Here is a 25141-nt window from a genome sequence, read left to right as displayed (position 1 = left end):
TATTAGATAGTCAAATTGGAGATCGGGAGTTAACTGGATACAGTATGCATGTGTGGAAGTATATGTACATTTATATATGTGAGCTTATATATGTAGATAAAAATAATTACCTTTATAGATTGCTGCCTCATTTCATTTCATAGCAAACTTCAGTCTGTCGAGATTGTCTTTCCTTCAGCACTTTCGTAAAATGTGACATCCTGATGTTAAATCATACAACTGCTGAGCCTTCTTATTCTCACAAAACTCTTAGCAACTGGAATGAATGTTGGTGTCTGATGTGCACTGTTGACCATCTGCAGAAGCTATGTAAATATACAAAAAACGAAAGGGAGATTTATGGCACCATTATTATGGTCTACAGCAATATTTCAGTAATGCTTCCTCCTAAGACTTACCTTTGCTAATTTTCATGCTTGTCATTTTGTTTCATTTACATCACAGCTAGAGATGCCTAGCATGCTCAAGACCTAAATATACTGAATTGCAAAGTAACCTAAAGTATGCAAAAGCAGATAAAAAGTATGTTCCCTACGACAGTGAGATAATCAATAGAATGACTTTTATGTTCTGTCATGATTTAACATAGCTGTGGGGATTGCAAGCAGGTTTCTCTAGGGTATGAAATTATGCCATCAATTTGTACAAAACTACTTTTCCTTCAGTATTATAATCACAGTTATTGATGGGACACAAATGATGAGTTTTTTTCTGAAACTCTTTTCAAAATCATGAATTAGCCTAAATCAGCATTTTTAACTAAAATGCCCCCAATAAAGTTCTCAATTTGGGATATTCTCCTCAGATCTTACTCTTTGGAGTTTCCATGTGTGTCACCGAAGGACATGGAGCCATTGAAATTCAAGTTTTAGGTAGGTAATCTTTGTGCTGGCGCATGTATTGATTGCCTTTTATCTACCTGTATATGCATCTGTACAGCATCACTGTCAGTGCTTTTCACCCCTAAAGAACACACAGACATAGTGCAACACATGATAGTAGTGTAAATTGTGGTTTTAAGTCATAAATTCAGGAGAGGCATTCAGTTTGTCATGCTTCCTGCTCTCTGTGCATAAAGTTCTGCTTAGAAAGTGGACAGAAGTGCTGTTTCACCCTGAAACACAACATTGCCTGGCATCATGGCTCACTTTAGTCCTGTGTCAGGCAACTGATTGTAGGATGGATGCATGTTTCCCCAAAATGGTCTCCTGCTCTAGCAGGACATTTACCCTTCCTGCAGTGAAAGGCCAAGATACACAGTTAGTCCAAGTTACCCAGTCCGAGGTTTTCCTAGGGCAGAGAAAGAACTGCTGGCAGTTCCTCCAGCTGAGACTGAACCACTTGGATATTTTTAATTTATCTGAAATAAAAAGTGCTGTAAGTCTCCATACCAGTGAGGTGCCTGATACTTTTCTCTTAAAATGCTTAATAGACTTTGCTACAGAAAGAGCCTCCTGTTGATGATAATGACAGATGTAAATGTCAGGTCCAGAATTTGTATGGCAAGCCCAGGCTTAAGTATAAACATTGCAAATAGCTGCTGGCAGCCTTTTATTTTCAAAGGTCTTGCTTCCTTTGTGACTCACAGGGTTGCCCTGTCTTTGTCAAAGGAGAAAATTTTAAGTTTTAAATTAACACTTACTGCTGTTAAGGCAATGTTTACCTTATTGTCAATTCTTGTAATGCCATTCTTATCACTGTAGATATTTCCTGTACTCAGGTGCCATCCTTCTACTCTGGGAAAATCAAACTGGTATGGAGTCTGACATATAATACCTGACTTTTGACCCAATACAATTGTTCTTTCTTAGTATATGGGTTTTTTTCTTTTTTTTTAGTTTGGAAATTCTAGAGGTCCTTTAGTCAGTGCACTCCATGCTCTCTTGAACAATCATATATCTTTCTATCTGACTGTTAAGATTCCTATTTCCTTTCAAAGATTATGTGGTTTCCCTCCATGCTTTTTATATATTTTGTATTAAGAAAGAGACAGCAGAACTAAAAACCTGCTCAAAATGGAGAGTTTATGCTCCTGATGTTGGAATGAAGTCCATAGAGATTGTCTCTTTATCCATTACAGTTGGATAAAGAGATTTTTAGAGTGACTAAAAGTATAGTCTAGTAACAAAACAATTTCTTTCCAAATAATTTTCTATGGCATTTGTGGTTTGTGTCTTTGTTCTCCCACTCTCCATGACAACCAGTTTTCCTTCAGAATTTTTAAGTGTTTAGAGGGGACAATCACAAACCAAGGACAAAAACAGGTTATTTACCAGTAACTTGAGTTCTCCTACACAACAATTTTCTCTGTAGAACCATTCCAGCTCCCTCTCTCCCCAGGTTTCCTATTGAAAGACAGATTTTTCCAGTCAGTTTGGAATGAAGTAGGAGGGTGTAGTAGTGACTCACACATCTGCCAGAGGTAAAATGGCATTCAATGCATGCGCTAGTACAATTTGTACTTACCTGAAATTTGACAACTTCAACAGCTCTTTGGTGTCTGACATGGTGTTCTCATAAATTTCACTAAAGACCATGAATCTGTGGAACAGGTAATCCCTCCCCTCAAAAAAGGAAATTCAGTTACTGGTAAGTAATACAGTTTTATTAAAGATGTCAAGCCATAAGGATTCCTGCTCATCCCCAATAACCTATAATAACCATGCCATTTACTTACTTGGTATACCAAATTCATAATTATTATCAAAGTATTTTATACTGAGTACAAATGAGCTAAACATTCTGGAATCTTTCATAATTTTCATTATATGAAAATTTCAAGGAGTTTTTTGAGAACATGAGATGATTCTAAATTTGCTAAACTTCAGATATCATATGTTTTTATCTCCCTGTAAAAATCTTCATTTTTTATGGCTCTCATGCCACAGATATAAGAACTCCAACTGATTTCAGTTGCCTGAAATTAATTCCTTAACAAGAAAACCACACTAAAAAAACCCCCAACAACTAAACAAAACAAAGAAACAAACAACAACAACAAAAAAACCCCACCCCAGAAATTACCAGTAGGGCTTGACCAAAAGCCAAATTAAGTAATACAGTTCTCTTGACATCACTGGGCTTTGGATCCTTGTCTTTTGACTATGTAACATTTAAACATAGTTGAAGTGCTTTAGAAACAAAGGAAAAAAAGATGCTTAGGAAAATTACTAAACAACATCTGGTGTGTTTATGTCTGCTTCATTCTATTCAACTGTGAAACAATGTTTTTCTTCTTTGCTATGTTATAGGTAAAATGTGTAAGAGGAAATACTGTTATAAATAATCTTTTAAACCAATTATGTTTCTGCCTAACCATCAGAGCATCTTTCTATTTGCAGACACCTAGGAGCAATACTTTTCTTACTTGTAAATACTATAAACTTTCATCCTATGCAAGAAATTATCAGAATGGCTTCTAAGAACTTTTCTTAAACCTTCCATTTTTTGTCTTTATTAAACTTTCTTTTTTCTCAAGCTCTTCATAATCTACATTGTGACTTCCTGTGTTTATGAAACTTTTCATGTTTATTTCAGTGCCAGTTTATATTCATTCTAATTTTAATTTTCCAGTTTTGATCTTTAATTTTAAAAAGACTATATAGAAAAAGCTCTCAGATAAATCACTGTTTCATTGACCTTGTTCAGGTCAATTTCAGTCAGCTAATCTCAGTGAGCCCAGAATCAAACCTGACATTTATTAGGAACCTGATAACCACAAAATTGTCAGTAGCTGCATAATTCACTATACCCTATGAACAGATCAGGAAGGAGTATTTCTGGAATTACACTCCACTACCAGGGACAAGAATTATGAGTCCATATCTCAAATCTGAACCAAATCCTAGTCTGAAGAGTAGAGGAGACAGACATTTTCATGCTGCTTAGCCTAGAAGTTGCTTTGTGTGAAAAATGCTTTTTTGGTTAAAAGAACAGTACTAAGAAGAGAAATGCTAATTCACTCTTGTACTCTCTTTTTATGTAGATACCTTGCAGTCACAGCTTATCAATATGGGTGTTATTCCTACGTTAGTGAAATTGTTGGGCATTCATTGCCACAATGCAGCTCTGACAGAAATGTGCCTTGTTGCATTTGGCAATTTAGCAGAACTCGGTAAGTCCACGATACTAATCTCAAATTTACATACAGTTTTCATAATGTTCAGTCTTAGTTAAAGACTAAAAAAGCTCATTCAAGTCCTTTTGGTACATTCAATAATAACAGACAAGTAATTTTTGCTTATTTTCTCTAGAATATATAGTTGTCTCTTTTTTTTCCCCTTTCAGTAACTGAAATTTATTTGGGTACTTAATTCAACCTTATGTTTTATGTTACTGTGCTTCAGTTCAACTAAGCACATTTTAAATCATCTGAACAGTATTTCCATAGCACTGTTTACTAAATGTGAATTATTTATTAATTATATAAATAGTGTGTCCTGGTGTAGCTCCACAAAGTTTTATCGAGATTAAATTTGGCTCATGAAAATCTCAGAATGAAATTGAGGCAGGCACAGTCGTTAATCTGCATATACAGTATTATTTTAGGTACAGAATTTTAATATACTCTAGTATTTAGACTAAATCCATGTATGAATCATGAATAGATGTTAATTTTAGTTAGAACTCCATTTAAATTGAAGTTTGTGGCCCTGCTTTGATCTAATGTCTTTTCAAGCAGATCAGTTTTCATTGGAATTCAACCATGTGTAAATCAATGGGTTGTTAAGGCCTATGTTTTATTAACATTTGTGGTTTATGTTGTTCTTTTGCTAACATATTTGGAGAAATTCTAGTTTTATGAGTTGGGATTTTTTTACACTGGAGTAAATACGTAGCACTTACAATATCATCTAAGAACATTCAGCAGTTCAAAATATGAAAAATATGTCTCTGAGTTTGTAGTACTTGGTGGCCTGAGTTCACAGATTTCAAGGCCAGAGAAAGTATCATGTTACCTAGTTTCATTTGATCATACACATAAATTTATTTACAGGAGATAATTCTTAACAAATCACCATCAGAAAAAGCCATCAAGGTAGCGCTAAATTAATGAATCAGAGGCCTGCAGGTTGGGCACTGTGTACTGTGTCTGCACAGCAGAAATTATAAGAGTCATACGCTGCAAGTTCTAATGTTTAAATGCAACCAAAACCATAATGATATTAAATATGATAAATGGTAGACTCACTGAGAATTTCCTTCCCCTCTTTGGAAAGATCCAGCTCTCTCTTGTTGAGTAATGAGAACCATGGGAAAGAAACTTTACAGCTGCTACTTCCCTTCCAGTACATACACATTGAAAAGGTGCTCGTTCTTTAAGACTGGCACAAAATTAATCTACTTTGTAATACTTTATTCTCCCTTAAGCAGTAGTCAATCACATTGTAACTGTATTGTTTTATTTTTGCCTTGTAACTTCAAGGAATTTTTTAGGTGAGGTTATCATTTTTCATCACTTACGAGACAACAGCATTGCACGAATCCCTTGAAAAGCATTATATTACTCTAATTCTGTGTCAAAGCAGGGCACAAACCAGTGACGGATCTGCTAAAATACTGGAAAGATCAAACTCCATATAGAATATGCTATACAACCATGCACAGTGAGAGAAAATTATGAGATGTGCACAAAAGTGTCCAGGATTGCAGTTCATTCTTTTCCCAAGTCCTTGGGGTCAGTTCTACAGTAAAGTAATCCCTAAGCATCTGTCACAGCAACAGCAAAGGTGCTGGAAGGTTTTCTGGCTACAGATGGCCCTCAGGAGGTGGCAACTGGAGAATGCAGAACACCAGCCCTACCACCTGCAGCCCTTGTAATACTGCCAGTGAGGAGGAATATGATACAGGCAATGGAATAAGAGATGCTTTTGTTGAATGTACATTTGAAGACCTGCTGGCTAATCTGGTAGGAACCTCGCCCATCTGTAAAACTGCTTTATGCTGTATCTGTGCAGTATGAGATGGCCCAGCAACAGCCACACACAGATTTCAAAAGGAATGTCACCATCATGAGACCATGTAAATATTAAAGCATTTGGTGCAAATCTTCATCTCTCCCACAGAAAATGTAGTATATAACCTGCTCTTCTTTCTATTAAGATGAGGGAAATCAAAGACTTCTTTTTGTACTATAGCTAGCTTATATTTTGGTGGGACAAGCCAGACCAAACAGCCTTGAATCATATATTTATATATTTTTAACAGCCTTAACCATAACTATTTCAGGTCAGCACATTTAAAGTGTTAGACATTTATCTCTTCATTTTGTGACAAGCATGAGTCTATTGCTCTTGTCTGTGAAGAGCAGTTAGTCATCTTGCTGAATAAACCTGGAAACAAAGAGAAAAAGTAGTTCTTGTGCTGTTTGTTTACTTTGCACTGATTTTCTCCTTTTGCTTCACAGAGTCAAGTAAGGAGCAGTTTGCCTACACAAACATTGCTGAAGAGCTTGTGAAACTGTTCAAGAAGCAAATAGAGCATGATAAAAAAGAGATGATTTTTGAAGTTTTGGCCCCCCTGGCAGAAAATGGTGAGAATTTTTTTTTCTTATTCTATCTTTTACTCATTGTCTTATGTGTATTGTTTGTTTCAGTATATCGGTGTGTTTTTCAGACATTAAATGCAGAGAAATGGGCTGTCTCCTTCCAAAGCCACCACAGCTGATCCATGTGATTGTAGTGTCATGAAAAGTGAATGGGTCTTAATTGTTGAGCATATGACAGGAGCCAGCACATTGTTAATGCTAATTCCATCACTGATTCACTCTGTATACAATTATGTTATATTTTATTGCCTGTGCCCACAGTGGGAATATCAAAAGCTGCTTTTTAGTGAGCTTCACAACATTTGTCTGCAAGCATTGGCTCAAGTGTTCATAGACCATTGGAGCACCAGGACATAATTTCCTGGAATCACAGAGCCTCTGGCAGTTCCATTTCCTATAACACTATTTTTGTTAGGGGCATGTCAATTGCAGGGCTAAGGGCTGGACACTCTGCCCTTACTGTTCATTGAGAGATCATATGAATTTAATTTGGGTGTTTGGTGGTGTATCTTACATAGCCCCAGGCAGCCCCGGGGAGTTTGACTCACTGCTCAAGCCAGAGCAGGAATCAATGTGCACCCCTGATCACCCCTCCGGGATGTTCCTCCAGAGGAACAAGGGATCAAACAAAGGTTGCTTGTACAATGTATCATCTGCCCTTGACGGAAATAAACTAATGAGTTAACAAGAGGAGATGGACTGATGTGGGAAGCAGTTCTGTGTAGGGAAGACATCAGAGTATTTGATGGCTCTCTAACCTCATTTTAACTACTTCAGCATTAAAGCTTTTTTTAATTGAATAGATTGTTAGATAGAACTGCAAACTCAGATTTATGTTTCATCCATTCCGTTGTGCATGCACACTCTGTGTGTGTCTGTTTTACAAAGTATAAGTCAGGATAAACTTCCATTTCAATTTAAAAAGGTACTTTGACTTTTAAGTGGCATGGAAAATCAATTCCTTTTTTCAGCTCTAAAAATGCACATCTTTTCCAAAATATATAATCTACTATATAATAACTTAAAATCTACTCTAAGGTAGTTCCATCCTCAGAATGACACAAAACAGGGTTGAACTTTTTGTGTGTTTGATATATGTCAGTTCAAATGCTCGATTTTTCTTAGAGTAAGTTTTTTAGTCGCAATAAGATTTGAGAAATTCACTGCTGCTGACCCTGACTCAGATGCTCAGATGTTGACAGGTAGTCAGAAAAACATTTCCACTGTGGATTGAAGGCATACATAAATGAGTTCACTTTGCTGGTACTGTTTAGGTGCTTTTCATTGTAGATAATTAGCAATAGGTCAGAAGGGAAAAACATCTCAATTAAGTATTTGCAGAGTCCGGATTTTGGTGGTTGGGGTGTTTTAAGGTTTTTTTATAATTTACTTGTTGATTAAGCATGCTAGTGTAGCAATTTCAATTTCAAATCACAGAACATCTGCAACCCTGTATTCTATAGCTAAGGGTATTCTCTACTTTTTAAAGCACCTCAGTGCAAAAGAGCCTATTAAAAAAAATCCCAGCTGGAGATTTTGCATTTCCTTACAAAGTTCATGAGAAGGTCGGCCACTCTTAAAGGAACAATGAATTTCACTGAGGCAAAAAGCCTCGTGACACCAGGAAACTGAGAGTCAGACACATCCTTCACCAGAGGTAGAACACACTTCCTCTCCCAAGTGTGGTTTGTAAACTGTATGAAAAAAATATTTCCAAAGCCCTGGCCTAAAAATATTTTAACTTGGATTAACACCTTTTTGCAAAAATACCATTTCATGTAGAAAACTGAGAGAAATCCACTTCTTTTGCACACTTCTGCAGAGCTTCGTGACTATTTTTCAAAACCAGCCTGCAAAAGCTACCAGAATCACTTCCATGTATGAAGAGACCTCACATAGCTTAAGACAGCCTGCCATTCCCTCTTAACAGAAATGGAGTTTAGGCATGTAAAGAAGATTCCAAGGGAAATATCTGTTAAATATTTTGTTATTTTAGAAAAAAGAGAAAAAAATATTGTTCCCAGATTTTATGTCACTTGAAAAAAAAAATATTACCTTCTCAAGCCTTGTTTTGAATAACAACTAAATTAGTTTGCCTCATCAGTTTCCAGAACAAACTTCTCTGCCAACCCAACCTTTTGGATTTGACCTTTCTGCACTCCTCCTGCAGCCCTTTCAACAAATGGCAGATATACTGTCTGTCTTTGGAAAGAAGGAACACAGCCCAGTCCTTATGAGTCTGCTGCGCCATGACTGAGGTGCTAGAAGTTTGCTGTAGAGAAATATCCTCATTTTTAGAAGTGAAGAGCTCCATACACCTTCAGCTTATGACTGTGCTCTAAAGGAAGTCCAGAGCCAGAGAGAGCCTGTTAGATGAATAATAACAGAAGTTGGCCATAAGAATTTCAAATAAAGAACTTGTGGTTTTATGTACACAAGTTGTCAGTGAAAACACTGACATCACTGTTTCTTACAGTCCATCCTGCATATGTGTGTAGGACAGATGCATTTAAAATCCTGATTCTGACTCCTATTATCCATGCTATTTTCCAGATGTCATTAAACTGCAGCTGGTTGAAGCTGGTTTGGTGGAGTGCTTACTTGAGATTGTCCAGAAGACTGTGGACAGTGACAAAGAGGATGATATTGCAGAGCTTAAAACAGCTTCTGATCTTATGGTTCTATTATTGCTTGGAGGTAAGGATGGACTCTCATTATGTTCTGCAAAGCAACAGCAGACACAATCCTGTTTGGCTGCTGAATTTCACTATTTATTAATTTTCTAAATAACCTAGATGACCTGCTGCACACCAGGCAAACATTTAACAGGTCAGATTTTGTCCCTCATTGCAGGACTGGATTAATTGTAGTGAAACCAGCAGAGCTTCACAAATATAAAGAGAATTTTCTCTAACACTTTGGCTTGCTGACTCTCTGTGCTTTTTACCCCAGATGAATCCATGCAAAAGTTATTTGAAGGAGGAAAAGGCAGTGTGTTCCAAAGAGTACTTTCATGGATTCCTTCCAATAGTCATCAGCTACAGCTTGCAGGAGCACTGGCTATTGCAAATTTTGCCAGAAATGGTAAGAACATGCCATAATAGCTTATGTAAATTTATGTGTTCTCCTCTATCATGCTCTGTCTGTAGAGCTGCAAACAAGAACTGTGTTGCAGTAAAGCTGCTGTTGAGTTCCACAGCAACATCACTAGTTTTAAACTTAACTTTAAACTTTACTCAAAAGCATTAAACCTACTTTAAAAATATTATTTTGCATGTGTAGAGGGGTAAAGGGGATTTCTACTTTCTTCTGATTTCTTCTCTCGCTCTTGTAAGTTTGTCATGAGCACTGCAATTCTCACAGATGATAGTGGTCAAATTCTCAACAATGAAATCTAAAAAGGAGCAAGGAAACAACCCTTCTATTCATAAGAAGCTGTTGTAAAAATCTTAGTAATAATCTTCCCTTCACGAATGACTTGTTACATCTCACACAGACGGAAACTGCATCCATATGGTGGATAATGGCATAGTTCAAAAGCTGATGGATCTGCTAGACAGACATGTGGAGGATGGAAATGTAACTGTGCAGCACGCTGCACTGAGTGCTCTCAGAAACCTGGCTATTCCTGGTAAGCCTCTCTTTGGATTGCTAACCACCCGAAGGTGAAATTCTGTTCTCCCACTGTACCCCCCAGGGAATGTGGGTGGGAGCACTGACTGACAGTCCTAGAGGCAGGTCAGACTGCTGCTTTTCATTCTGGCCCATCACTGCTTTGTGTCTGTTGCACAGCAGTTCAGAAAAGCAGTTCTGAATACATCACAGGCATAGTGACTGTCCCTTGCCACTCTGATCCCACAGTATCCTCCACCAAAGAAAGGGCATCCTTGTAATTGGTGAGGAGCTGAGGAGGCCTTGAATATGATTTCTCAACCCTTTTTGTCCAGAGCACTGCATATTTATTTTTCTTTCTGCTTGCTTCATTTGCAATCTGTCTCACAGCTGAGGGGCCCCACCAGAGAACAGTGCCCACTTTGTTAAAACACTGCATCTTACTTAAGACACTGAAAATTGCCAAATTAGAGCTGGAGGTAGACTGACAGAATAGCTAGCCTATTGCAATTAGTTACTGTTTGTTGGCAGTAAGCTGAATGCTGATTTTGTCATTTTTAGTAACTTAATTTGTGTGAGTTTTGATTACCCAAGCATAAAGGTAGAGCATGCACAGAAAACAACAAAGCAAATCTGTAACACTTGTGTATGGTTTCTTGTGCCAAGCCAAAAATAAGTCTTTCGTCCATATAACCTTATTTTACTAGTTTTGGTTTTGACAAATCCTAACTTCTAGATATGATCATGCATACATAACTAAACTCACTGAGGTTTAGCAGTATTCCATTTGCTTACCTTTCTCAGGTGAGTCATTCTTTTCACTTCCATCAGTCAGCTTCCCTGTAGCCTGTGCTGAAGGGTGTCTGCCAGAGACCTACATCACCATCCCTGTACATTGTTACAAAGAAACGAGCAAGTAATAACTGACCTCAGTGATTAGCTCTGTGTCAAAACACTATTTCAAATACCTAATAACTATGTTTTTCCAAGTACACTACTGGGCAAGGTTTGCACCTTAAATGCATTTCAGAGTGCTCTGTGAAAGTGGAGAACATGGACTAGTGGAAAGGATGAAACAGAGGTTGTAGAGGGGAAGAAGGCAACAAAAGACTACAGACTCCAGGCATGTCAGGCTAGAGTGTTATTTGTATGAAGTATTGGAACTGGGTAAGAGGTTATTCTGCTAATTGGATGCTTTGCTCTGCTAATTAGTTCCTTTGCCTGTGAGAAATAGAAGAGTGTGGTTGGGACTCAGAGAAGTTTCCTCCTATTTGGGGGTGCAAGTATTAGCCTGGGCTCCTGCCTGATGCATTTTGTGGAAGATACCTTTCCTACACCAAAGGGAGGAGTCTACCGCTTTGGTGGTGCTCAAGCTGAATACAGAAATATAGATGTGCATGCTAGGAAAAAGCACTTAATTTCACAGGAACCATGACATTTTTCCACAACACAGTATCACCAGCGCACACTGTTCCTGAAGTCTATGCTCACAACCTCTTTTTCAAACCACGTCTGAAGATTTGCTTCCAGTCCAGCTCTGAAATTAACTGCACCTTCCAGAAATGTTTTTGAGATCAATCCCTGTTCTTTATTCATGCAGTTGTAAATAAGGCTAAGATGCTATCAGCTGGTGTTGCAGAAGCTGTATTGAAATTTCTCAGATCGGAGATGCCCCCCGTTCAGTTCAAGCTGCTGGGAACATTAAGAATGTTAATAGATGCACAAGGTAAAAATAAACTGTTCTCTATGTTAAGTGATTCTCTTTGGTTCAGTCTGTGATACGCTGCCAAGATTCTTAAATGAGAGAAGCAGAGTTTTTATAAATTTCATTCCTGAAGTCATGGAATAAATCTAATACATATGCAAAAGGAGAGGAATATGGGTTGATTTTTTTTTTCAGAACTCCTAAACTGACTACCAGGGACCCTCAAATAGGTGTCAAATGCTTATTTCTTTTTGAACTTTTTTACACTGTCACGTTACAAGTGTATATTGAGGTGTGAGTGTTTTGAGCTACCACTCCTGTTTTGCTGTTCACTTACTGTGTTCCCTGGCTGTACCTCGGTCCTTGGAACAGGATAATACTCTACTAATTGATAGACTGCAATTCCAAAAAGAAAAAGCACCTTTTAGTTACCAACTTGTTCCAGGATGAGGATTTATAAAATCAGAAGTCTGCTAAAAATCAGAAATAGTTCATGAGGTAAATTAGCTGTGTATTTATTTTTGACTCAGTCCTACAGATTTTTTCAAAAGATCCATTCTAGTTCTAGCAAAGCATTGGATGTGAAATAGACTTTTTTTGAAGAAACTTACGTGACTTACAGTCTATCAAACCTGATCTAACTGACCACAGTGCTCCCTTCTGGCAGCAGTCCCTCCTGTTTTTTAATAGTTGAGCTGGCTCACAGCTCAGCTGGGGGTGTGATATCACCTGTATTTTCCCTGCTCTTCATCAGTGCACAAGCTTCATTAACTGGGCTGATAAGTTGTTTCAAAAACTGGATTATGAATGTTTTTCTGAATTTTTTTTATTTCTTTTCATTTTGACTGGCTTTACTTGCTTCAATGCAATCTAGACTTTTCCCACTGGTAGTGCAGGCTAGTGAAGTTCTTCTAACTCCTCCAAGTTAGTAACTTTCAGCTTGTTTTTCTAGCACTTGCTTAAAAAAAGTGACTACCTTTTTGTTGTGTTGTTGGCTCCGGCATCATGTAGCAGAAGCAGCTGAACAGCTGGGCAAAAACGTAAAACTGGTGGAACGCTTGGTGGAGTGGTGTGAAGCCAAGGATCACGCAGGTGTGATGGGAGAGTCCAACAGACTACTTTCTGCACTTATACGACACAGCAAATCAAAAGTAAGTTAGTGGACAAAAAGGTCAGCTTGTCAGAACTAAGAGTTACCTTGCTGTTGCTAACCAACCCTCCACCTTGCAATCCTTCTAGCAAGCCAGCCTGGGTATTCATGTGTTAAATCTCCTCTGCCCAAGGCTTGACTGATTTTTATTTTAAATGTATCCTGCAGAAGTTCAGCATGCTGTATTCTCTGTGTTTTAATGATGCTATATATGAAGAATCAGTGAACTCAGTTGTTAGGATCTTGCTATATATTTATATAAAACTGAGATCCAGAAATAGTCTGTCTCCCTACTCTTCATAGAGCATATTTCAGAGTTTCAAGATTCTGATGGATCATTAGAAATGATAATTTATTCTAACAAAAGATTGCTTGTATATGGCAAAAGGTATAACATTAGGAAAAATTAATCTGCCCCTCCCATCACCTTCACATCAATCAAATATCTTTGCCTCAGCAGTTCAAGTCCATCATTCTTGTTCAGCTGAGTATTAGACCAAGCAGCCTTATAAAGGACAAACACATCTCTGGAGACAGGCTATTTCAGGCTCAGGTTTCTTCTAGCATGTTCACTGATAAGAACACAGGCTGCATTACTGAACTTAAATAGCAAGTGTGATTTGGAGAGCTCGGACAGTAACAGTGACCTCTTCATTCATCCATGGCATTTATGAAGTGAAAAATACAGTAGGGGCCTGATGTGTACTGAGTGTCTCCAAGAACAAATCAACAGGCCTCACAGGGATTTAAATCTTTGCTGATTGCTAATATCACTGTCTCTGTCTAATACCCTTTCTCCATTTTATGTTCAGCCTCTAAAACTGATCAGGGTTCATTTTTCTGGTTCTCACTTCTGCCCTCTCCCCCAAAGTCCCCAGCACGCATGCATGCATGCATGCATGGATGGCAAACACCACCACAGATATGAGATTTAATAAATATTCTCTATAGGACAACAGAATTCAATTCTAAATATGGAGACACTACTGATGACATCAAATAGATATTAAGGCAGATAGATAGATATTAACAGCATCATCACAGGTGAATTAATTCTTGTGGGGTGCATGTACTCACAGAGGAAATTTGACATGAAGAGGATAACAGAGCTGAGAGGGTGGGGTTTTTTAAGCCTTTGCTGCCCTCTAGGTTTGAATATGAGTACAGCTGTATGGCTCTTAACATCAGGTTTGAATTTGGCTTTTAATTTTAAATGCTTTGGGGTAATATTTACAGAGGCAACAGTCAGTTTTAGTCATTCTACAAAACTGGAGAAGGTACCTGTGATTTCAGCCACACTAGCACCAAACCTGATGGCTGTCATCTACTCAGTACTGCCTTTTAAAGGGTGAGGTTCACCTACAATATAAAAAATGTTGATGTCAAAGATGCTGATTGGTTCTTAAGCCTTATATACCCAAAGTTCCACACCAATTCAAATAGAACTTAGCAGTTCCCAGATTATCTCAGTCTAAAAACTACTTTGGAGTGTTGGTTTTTGGTTTTTTGGGGGCTTTTTTGTGGAGGTTGGGGTTGAAGGTATTTGAGATGGTATTTTGTGTTTAGGTTTAGATGTTTATTTTTTTAATTTATGTTATAGGCTCACAGTAGTGAGACTATATATCTCACTATTTTGGCTTGTGGCTGGTATAAGAAAGGGGGATGTGTTTTAAATGGAAATTTAAGATATAGATGAAAAATTTAAATCATATTCTTGTTTCAAGAAATTAATGCTACTACAAACCTTTGTGCACTCACAGGACAAATAAAAAATAATAAAAAACCAATCCACATTTCCTTGAACAGTCTCATTTCAGCATGCCCCGTTACCTGATTTTTCAGGCAAACAATTTGCAACTATTTTTGGGATATAAAATGGTGAAATCATGAAGTGCACAACCACTTGTGTAATTATAACTAATACCTGTAGAGTATTAGTCTATTATAATCTTTTTCTCTTGTCACATAAGTTGGATCAAATTTTGGACTTGAAAACAGAATCACAGCTGTGTATTTTTATCTATTTTAGACACATTTAACCCAGTTAAATAACATTTTAAGTTCCTAGATACTGGGCAGCAGTACTGCACAACAATTCATTTTAACAGCTGGGTTTAGAAGAGAAGCCAACACATTGGTGTCCCATACATACCTTTTCCTTACCTCCTTTGTATTTGAAGAAAAATCCCGTAACAATATACCACTGCTTGTTTCCCTGTCTTATGTCTAAACAGCTTTTCAAGTACACCATTTCTGTTACATAGTAAGGTGTCATATTTGTGATCTCACCTCTCTGAACATTTTGAAGAAACTCTGAAAATTCGTGGAGAGAGATGAAGCATTTAATAACTTAATTATAACTATGTTTGTGTGCTTCCTTACCCCAAGTATATAGTTTGTTGGATACTTTGAACCCATAATTATTTGATGATTGATGGCACAGCACGAGAACTTGAGTTACAACATATAACCTGGAAAAGAATTCATTATGTGTGTCTTGACTTAGTTATGGGGTTACCTGCCTTGGTTTAACACACTGTACCTTAGAATTGCAGAGCAGTAACAGGTAATAGGCCTGCATGTCACTTTATACATTGATGTATAAAGTGATTGCATGTGCACAAAGCCAACGAGTACCCTTACCCAAAGATAACACAGCATCCCTGAAAGTTCCCTTATTTAATACAGCTTGTATGCAATGCAGAATTTTGTCAATCTTTGCGTTATTTATTTTAGGATGTAATTAGGACCATTGTACAGAGCGGTGGCATCAAGCATTTAGTAACCATGGCGACCAGCGAACACGTAATAATGCAAAACGAAGCTCTCGTTGCACTGGCATTGATAGCAGCTCTAGAGTTAGGTGAGTATCCCAGGAGTTCACTCCACCTGTTTCCTTTCCAGTCTGTGCCCAGGAGACGCCATGGAGGGAGAATGCAGTGTAGAATAGCCTCCTCCTTCCACCTGCCTTTCAGTTTTTCCATTGTGGTTCATGCAGACACGGGCAAGCCATCATGTTATGCAGGAAACTAGAGAGTGCTGGTTATATGGAATCTGCTCCATCATTCTGGTAGGTGGTGGAGTGATCTAGAAAAACCCTCCAGCTTAACTTTCCGATTTGGGTAAAACTCAGAAAGCAAACATACCTTAGACTAGAAACTATATGACCTGACCACACTCCTACACTGGAACATTAATCTGCTTTTGAGAGAGCTTTTCAAAGTGAAGAGTCCACTTACCTAATAAGTAAGAACTACAGAATACACGGAGGTGGTTAATGCCCCCAACATGTCTCCATTAAATTACCCAGGATTAAGTGCAAGAATTGCCATATGAAGGCAGACATGATTGCATGTCTCAACCTGCGTTTGTAGTACCTCAGCTTTTGAAACAGGAAAGTAAATGCTCAACAGAGGTTTTGTGTATCCTGTTTACTTACTTATTAACTAAGGAACTAAACAACCAACCTTACATCTTTTTGTTCTTGATTTCATCTCTTGCCATTGTGTACTACAGGAATGCTCTGTTCAACTTTTGAATCACTGCCAATACATCAAGGAATTGTTTTAAATAAAAGTAAAGATGTTCCTGTTCACATGAATCATCTCTTTGTCTTGTCTTCAGGCATTTAAAGGGTGAGCCCGAGTTCAATACATGTATCTTAGAAAGCTACAGAGGCAGTAACTCAAATGGAGATCTTGAAAAGTTTTCCACAGGCTTTATAATGGACCCTGAGCTCCCTCTACCATGGAATCAAGAACTACGCAATCTTTATTTACTCAGACAGAATTTCCAAAAGCAAATTCAGGCAATGGAAGTGTTGAAAGCTGAAATATTTCAGGTGTTGGCCTAAATGGCTAGGAAGCCTCATGGCTTTTCCATCAGCTTACTCAACATTAAGACTGGATTTCATCATTAAACTCTGTGACTGTCCTTTCAAGCAGTTAGACAACTTCACATTTTTATAGCAAGAGCTGTGATTCTTGTCATCATACCATCAAATATGTGCTTGAGTTTTATACCAATGAGTTATGTACCACAGCCTTTCACTCTGGTGAGAGATCATGTTTCAATAAAGGGATAACACATGGACGCGTCAAAGCAAGTGGCACTTCCAGACTTACAAATTTTCACTTGTATTTCAGTCACTGCTGAAAAGGATCTTGAAAATGCTCAGCTTGTTCAGATTCTACACAGACTGCTCTCAGACGACAGGAGTGCTCCAGAAATAAAATATAACTCCATGGTGCTGATCTGTGCTCTTATAGGATCTGGTGAGTATTCAGGAGAGGCTGCTTCCCAAGATTTATGTATGCAATATAGTTCTGTCCTACAGTTGAACACAGATCATGTGCAAACACACTGTGACTGGTTCTCTGTTCACAATGGATATAAACACACATAGTTCAGTTTACTATGACTCTGTAGTGTCTATCTATAGTGTCAAGGATGAAGCTGTTAACTCAGTTTTGGATATTAACTGCAAAAACTTGACCCTGGTTTCTGCAGGATGCATCTAGCTCAAACTTTGACAGGAAAGAAATGAAAGCATTTAAAACTGTACAAATATCAAGTTGTCATTGCAAATATGCAGATCACAAGAATTTCATTTCTAGCTGCAACTTCCCTGTAATTGATGTGTGATGGTGCTTTAGGAAGGATCCTTACATTTATGTCACTAGGAAAACTCCTTCCCTCAACAGCCCTTGCATGCTCAGCCCACCAGGCACAACATGCACTAACACACATCAGTGCTGGACACTGTAAACTCTCTGAGCTCACCCTCTGCTAAAGGTCAGGCTGTTTACAGGCTCTTTGAGCAGGCTGTGGTTTGATATTGCAACTTCCCATCTGTGTGTGGTCAAACAAACAAAAACCACAAAACAAAAAAGAGCAAGGTGTCATAGGGAAATTTCATTCAAGGTTTCAAGAAGTTGCTACATTTCTTTCATTCAGTTCTTTACGAAAGATTTAATCTGTGGAGAGAGAACAAATTTCATTCCATAAAGGTCTAGGCATTTACAGTCAACTAAGATGACAAAGAACTGGAATAATTACAGAAGGGGAGAAAGTCAGAACCTCTCTGCACAATTTGCCAAGTGTGAAACATATGAAGGTTCTCTAGAGGTTAGTTTACAGCAATTCAATTAATAGATTAAAAGTTACCACAGTTAAACGTGTGCTGTCTCTGTAAACAAACATGCTTTTTTATTTAAACAGAGTTCACCATGCCTACTGCAAGTGTAATTTTGGAGACCTGTACATCCATGCAAATAAATATTGTATTCCTGCCACTTTATAGGAACAAATACTCAATTTTAGAGAGTATACACATCTCAGTGTGCAAAGACTGTGCTCAAAATTTGCTAGCAAGCCTCAGTTTTCAGTAGGCACTCACTTTAATGCTAAGACATGTAAACTTAGTTGTTACTCACAACCTTCTTGAGCCATTTCATGCTTGGGACTATCCATGCATTTTAGAGCAGAAGCCTTTTGCCAGAGGTTCACAGTCAGCTTCACTGTCTTGATCTTTATTTCCACTGCTTCCAACTAAAATAATAATCTTCAGGAAATCTGCCTGACAGTTGCATTTTCCCTTCCTGAATCTTTTCACCTGCAAGACTGACAGAGTTATTTAAAGTCAAATACCTGTCTCCAGAGTACAGAGCAGTCTTATCTTAGGGGGGGTATTTTAGGGTTATCTGAGTGGCAGAGCTCAGTCTGCCACTGCACTGTAAGCTTTGCCTAGGCATGAGGCTCCATACCCTGCTCCCAGAGAACAGACAGCAGCATGTCACTGCATTATGCAGCTGTGAAGTTAAGGCTCAGTATTTGACTGACTCAGTGTTCTGCCCTGCTTCCTGATGAACAGACCTGTGTCAAAACAGCGTGGACACAAGAATAACAGTTGGTGGGGGGATTACTATTTTAACCAAGGAGAGGAGAATCAAGGAGCTGATTGCTCTTTACAAGGGAAAGTACTAACATGCACCTCTTACAGCTCTGTTGCCTCTAAACTGTTTTCATTACCATCTCCACATCATGAGCCACATTTCCTTATTCTACTGTGAACAGACCTGTGTAGTTATTTTTAAAGTAACTGACCCCAGTATAGTTCAATAAAGACTAGAAGCAGCTCCACTGGTTTAATTATTGGTTTCATTTAATTCTCCAGTGACTGCTGTTGTTACTATGCTTTGTTATGGGGTATCTGGCATCACATTTAACCTGATGTTGCCAACATCTGTGTGTTCACAGAATAGGTCAAGTTGGAAGGGACCACAGTGGTCCAGCCTCCCTGCTCAAGCAGAGCCATCCTAGAGCACATGGCACAGGATTGCATCCAGAAAGTTCCAGTGAGGGAGACTCCAGACCTTCTCTGGGCAATCTGTTCTGGTGTTCAATCACCTGCACAGTGAAGCAGTTCTTCCTCATGTTCAGGTGAAACTTCCTCTGCATCAGTTTCTTTCTGTTGCCTCTTGTCCTATTGCTTGGCATCACTGAGCAGAGCCCATTTCTGTCCTCTTCACACCCTCCCTTCAGATACTCACAGACACTGATGAGTTTCCTTCTTTGTCATCTCTTCTCAAGGCTGAACAGACCCAGCTCCCTCAGCCCCTCCTTCTGAGAGATGCTCCAGTCCCTTAATCATCTTTGTCACCCTCCACTGGACCCACTCCAGGAGCTTCATGTCTCTCTTGTACTCAGGAGCCCAGAACTGGACACAGCACTGCAGATGGTGCTTTATCAGTACTGGCAGAGGGTCCCTTGACCTGCTGTCCATGTTGTTCCCAATGCACCCCAGGATACCATTGGCCTTCTTGGCCACAAGGACACTGCTGGCTCATGGACAGCTGTTCATCTACCAGGACATCCAGGTCCTTCTCCACAGAGATGCTTTCCCCAAATCAGCTCCCAGCCTGTGCTGGTGCCTGGGCTTATTGTTCCCCAGGTGAAGAACTCTGCATTTGCCTTTGCTGAACTTCAGATGGTGTTAAGCAGTTAACAGATACCTATTTTTATATGATTCTTTCCATCTGGAAATTCCTCTTGCAACTGAGTGAATGGATAGGGGAAGAAAAATTAGGAGAATGGAAAATGGATCATCCCAAGCAGAGCACTCTTAGCTAGCAGAGTCTTCTGTAGGCAAGAGTCTCCACGAAACTGGATGTTACCAGCCATGGTAAAGCACAGTGAAATACCTGCTTAAACATGTTGATATCTCAGCAGAAAGTGCATATATAGCATGAACACCCCAACAGCTTCACTGACATCAGTCTGTACATACATGTTCCCAGGTCCACAGCAGCATGAGAGATGCCAGCTCTTACATGGCAGGGATTAAACTGCATGAGAATTAAAAACATGTGAACAAGAAAGTAGGTAGGGGTGGGAACAAATACCAAAGCTTGCTTTAAAAAAAAAAAGTAAATAGCACAGCATAAAGCATAGCTATCTGAAACAGATGGTTGGGTTTTCTCCTGGGAAATTCAGAGATTAGGCCTCCAGCAACATGGGGAAAGCAAAATAATATGTATTTGTTGCTGAGTGGGATTGCACTAGAGAAGCATGTAACAAAACCAACCATTTTAGATCAAAACTGTGAGATGTTCAGAGTAGAGGGCTTTGAGAAAACTTGTCCAATTTCTTACAATTTCTGCTCAATTTTATGGGTTGCTGCCAACCTCTCTTAAATAATACAACAAGTAAGTAACATGCAATCCAGGATCAGAATCATCAGACAGTGTCTCCTAGTTATGAGTAGAACATAAACACTGCATCCATATGCACAGCACTGGGCAATGCTCTGTATGTTGTTGTTTGCATTAACTTCAGAGCTGAGCTGTAAAGGGACAGCAAACAGTGACCAGGTGGTGACACATCCATTAAGGACCCATCTCACACCCCACACAACCAGTAATCTGTTTTGAAAGGCAATCCAGGTGGATATTCTTAACTGCTATGCAGCAGCTTGATCACTCATCATGCCCTAAAATCCATGGAGTTTGTGTGTGCTGGAGGCCCTGAAAAGTTGTCTCTCCATCATCAAAAGCAATTCAAAAAAGTAAACAATAACCAGATTATGCATACTCACAGCTGTGTGTTTGTGTGTACAGGATTTAGTAGAAAAGTTTCTCACAGTTTTCTTCTGCCTATCTCATACAAAGCACTGTTTCTTTTAATATTTCCTTTTCCAGAACCTCTTCAAAAGGAAGTGCAGAGCATGGCGTTTCTAGAAGTCATATCAAAACTCCGCAGCCATGAGAACAAAACTGTTGCCCAGCAGGCCTCGCTAACAGAGCAGAGACTTGCTGTAGAAAGCTGAGGAAGGTCTTGTTTCCAATGCATCCCATCACAGATTTCACCTTTGTCCTCCGTCCTGCTGCCGCTCCTGCTATGTTTTCCACTGTATCACTTGTGCATGCGTGTAACGTTCCCACACAAACTGATGAACTGCTGTAGGTACCTGTCCAAAAAGGTTTCTACAAATTCATAGGTGGTGTTAACATGAACCTGTCTCCACCCGTAACTGTTCTACTTGTATTCTTGTTGCTTGGGCCACATAGTAGAATGTGCATGTTGTAGTCCTATGATGATGTAGAAGAGGTACTACACAACTGACTCTTTCCTCATGCCCTCTAACTGCATAAAAATGTACTACTAAATTAGGGACAACACAAGATGCAGCAGCTCCAGACTAGTGTGCTGACTATAGGATTAAGAAGTAAATCTAGCTCAATTTTTGGTGCTTTGGAGATTCAGGTTTGAATGCAATGTACTGCTGCTCATTCACTGGTCTTGCCTATTAATGTCAAACTCGTGGTACCTAGAGGTAACAAATAAAAATTTCAGTGCTCTCACTTTACCCTGTGGTTTGTCCTTTTTTCTAATCCCACACAGAAGCCGTGACTGCACCACCGTGCACTGGTGAGTTCTTTTTGTTCCTGGCTCTGGGCCTACACGATCACTGCCTTTCAGCTGAGCAGATACAAAGGAAGCCATTCCAACCACTTTCACTGTGTGTGCTCACACAGAGGCACTGTGTGGCATAACAATCATGCATTTTAGCAGCAATGCATGATACAATCCTTATCTTATAAAGTCATGTGCATACGAGTGCTCCTGGGCTTGCTTGGGATTGCTTCTTTGTTTACTGGGGGGTTTTTATAGATGGATTTTTAAAAGAATATCTTGTAGCAGCTGTTCAACAGAAGCCCATCGAGTGAGAAATGGAAGATGCAAGAGACTTTCTTTTTCTCCTTTCCTAGGTAAGGGAGATGGAAAACTGCCAGTCTGAGCATCTTATCTCACACCTGCTCTTTTGTAGGTCTATACCTTGCCAGTGTCTAAACCAGCAGATAGCGCTTTGGCAAAACAAGGAGCCAGTTGGGATAGCAGTTTCCAACAAGCCAGCAGATGTTATTTTGGACTGTGTGATACCATTGCCTAGCGTGATCAAGCCCACCATGCATGAAGGTCACAAGATCTATAACATTTTAAAGTGAGTTCAGCATTCCCAGTGCTGAAGTGCCAGCCTCAGAAGTTTCAAGTTCCTTTTCTTACCAGCAGAGGCAACAAACCCCAAGTCCAAGCACCTATGAGATCCCATGCCAGGTAATTGCAAACCACTGCTTTTGACCTTCACAAATTCACTCCCCAGCTCCATGAAACCACTGCTTATCCCTCAGATACTGTGATGGGAAGATGCCAGCCATGACAGTAAAGGGATTTTTTACATAAGCTGGGTATGAAAAGAAACTTGCTTTCAATAGCCAGCTTAAGGTCTCAGATTGTACCAAAACAGCAGATGCTACAGGAGTTTTCACACTGCAGAGATTCCACATCCATTTAATCCAGGGCCAGAAACATGCAGAAAAATCCTCCAATACCAAACTGCACAACAGCAAAAAAACAAAACAACAAAACACATTGAAAAAGGCAAATGCTAGTACTAGTGCAATAAAGCCACTGACAGAGCGCAGAAGTGTCAATACAGACCAGGAGCTAATGACATCAGGCTCCAAATAACACAGAACCTCTGCACTGCTGCTGAACATAACCAGCATGTTTACAATCACCGCTCACAGGCCCTCACAAGCCCAAGTTCTCTCAGGCACAGAAACTCTACTGACTTAAAGAGAATCCAAAATAATATTTGAAAGACCAGTTATCAACAACCTGCCTGGTTCTTGAAAGAGACTGCTCCTTTTGACATTGATATAAACTGCAAGTGCTCACACGAACGGTTGTGATGTTGATAGAATTCCCATTTGGTTGTCTAACTGGAGCTGTGGTTAAGCATTAGCTCTATTCTCATCACCAGATGTTTATCAGGAATACCACTGTCACAGCAAGCATAAACACAGGCCAATGGTGATACCCTACTTTCAGACAGTTTCCCTGGATGGAATATCAAATTACTTACATTCCTAGATAAAATCTGTGCTAAGCCTATAAAGGAAAGCCCACATAAGGGCAAAGATGGGTGTATGTCACAGTAGGAGGAGGTAACTGAAGAGACTATCTTGCCACACAAATGCTCTGCTGTCCTGAGGTGTGCTGCAGTCTGCAGGTTACTTCTATGTAGTTGGTAAATCATTTATCCTCCAAGCACCTTTAAAAAACAAATGGGATCTAAGAACATTACTATCACATGCATTTCACTACTAACTGGATTGAAGTCAAGTGAAGTGAAAATGCTGACAGTAATTCCAATTAGATGTTTACTAGCTAGATTGCATCTAAGCAAACCTTGACATCTGCTGCTCAGACTGTTTCTATGACAGCAATGCCAAACATGGGGTCTTGTCTTTGTCTTAGTGCCACCACAGCCAAGCCAGAACAATCAGAACAATCCCTATGGCCATGCGACAGCGCAGGCAGCACCTCCCTTGAGTGTCACGCTCGTTGGCATCTGTACAAACTTTTGCCCAGCATCTCACTGTTGGGAAGGTGAACACATCCACGGGTTTTTACATTTCAGTGTCCTTATTACAAGGAGAAGCTTCACTCTGGGTAAGGCAGAAACTCCAACAATACTGGCCTTCATCCAGAGCACCCATTGGAAAAGGTAATTTGTTTTAAAATGGCAACCAGTCTCAATGTCAAGAATCAGTGTACAAGTCTGTTAAGAGTTTGACAGATGGCAGGCAGCCACTCCTAGTCTCCCTCTCCATCATGAAAATGCTTATCCAAGTTTGTCACATCTATCAGGCAATGCCCTTGGCTTTTCTTCTTTTTTGTCAACTTTTGGTCATTCCTGTGTTTGTGTGTCAATCTGTCCCCAATTTAGATGCTTATTTTGCCAAATCATTTCCATACATTCAGATAAATGTCATATGCCTGAAATATGCAAAAGGCATTAGACTTCAATCTGGACATGCTTTTAAATTGATCACAGTGCTATTTGTGTACAAAACCTAGAGTTTTGAAATACTACTAAAGAAGTCTGCTTCCTCCTCTATCCAAAGTAACATAAGACATCATTATCCATTTTTACCTGCACAATAATGTAAGCCAGTTCTCACTACTTCTGTTTAAGGACATGCTGCACTTATTTAATCTTTTGAGAAGGGAGGTGGGAATTTCATTTGTCTAAGTCTTGGAAAGCATCAACTTCTGAACACACCAGTCTGACCAGAATAATTCTGGGGAGAGCACAGCCATTGCAGCCTGAGGAACATCAGCAACCTGTTGGAAAGAAGCAGAGCATGTTCATTAGGCAGAGACTTCAACAACAGCTGACAGCAAATAAGGGATCTCTTCATGTGAGGACATGTTCTTCATGTCTTAGTTTATTATTCATTTAAGGGCAGCCACTGGAGGCATGAGCATGTTTTGTGATTTAATCAGAACACAGTATTCTACAATGCATATGAGAGATGGGGATTTATTTCCCCTGTTAGTTTGGAGGAAAGAAGGTAGGGATCTTTTCCTGGAGGAACTTTCCATGAATGTATCTCTCTATTGTTTATATTTAGTGTTACATCAAGAGTGCATACACATTCACAACATTATATTTCACACAATTTTATTTATAAAATTGTAATTATCTAACAAATTGCATATAAAATTATTTACTTCAAGTAAATACAGAATACTGCACGACTATTAAAACTATTGTATT

The 25141-nt window shown here is 39.1% G+C and overlaps 1 protein-coding gene across 5 annotated transcripts in view; it reads left to right on the top strand.

Annotated features, from left to right (window-relative positions):
* RAP1GDS1 (Rap1 GTPase-GDP dissociation stimulator 1) overlaps positions 1-21880 on the top strand; it is a 91048-nt gene extending 69168 nt beyond the window's left edge. For all 5 annotated transcript variants that reach the window (XM_030947946.1, XM_030947947.1, XM_030947945.1 and 2 more), the window contains 10 exons: positions 3986-4114; positions 6407-6532; positions 9101-9244; positions 9500-9631; positions 10044-10178; positions 11760-11885; positions 12876-13015; positions 15751-15877; positions 17160-17288; positions 21213-21880. In XM_030947946.1, coding sequence (XP_030803806.1) covers positions 3986-4114; positions 6407-6532; positions 9101-9244; positions 9500-9631; positions 10044-10178; positions 11760-11885; positions 12876-13015; positions 15751-15877; positions 17160-17288; positions 21213-21340 — 1316 coding nt within the window. In that variant the 3' untranslated portion in view covers positions 21341-21880. The remainder of the gene's footprint in view (positions 1-3985; positions 4115-6406; positions 6533-9100; positions 9245-9499; positions 9632-10043; positions 10179-11759; positions 11886-12875; positions 13016-15750; positions 15878-17159; positions 17289-21212) is intronic.
* The last annotated feature ends 3261 nt before the right edge of the window (positions 21881-25141 follow it).

The sequence above is a fragment of the Camarhynchus parvulus genome, chromosome 4 (assembly GCF_901933205.1).
Source record: "Camarhynchus parvulus chromosome 4, STF_HiC, whole genome shotgun sequence".
In the NCBI taxonomy this organism is placed as follows: domain Eukaryota; kingdom Metazoa; phylum Chordata; class Aves; order Passeriformes; family Thraupidae; genus Camarhynchus; species Camarhynchus parvulus.
Note: the sequence above shows the minus strand (reverse complement) of the source record. Positions and strands in the feature narration are given on the sequence as shown.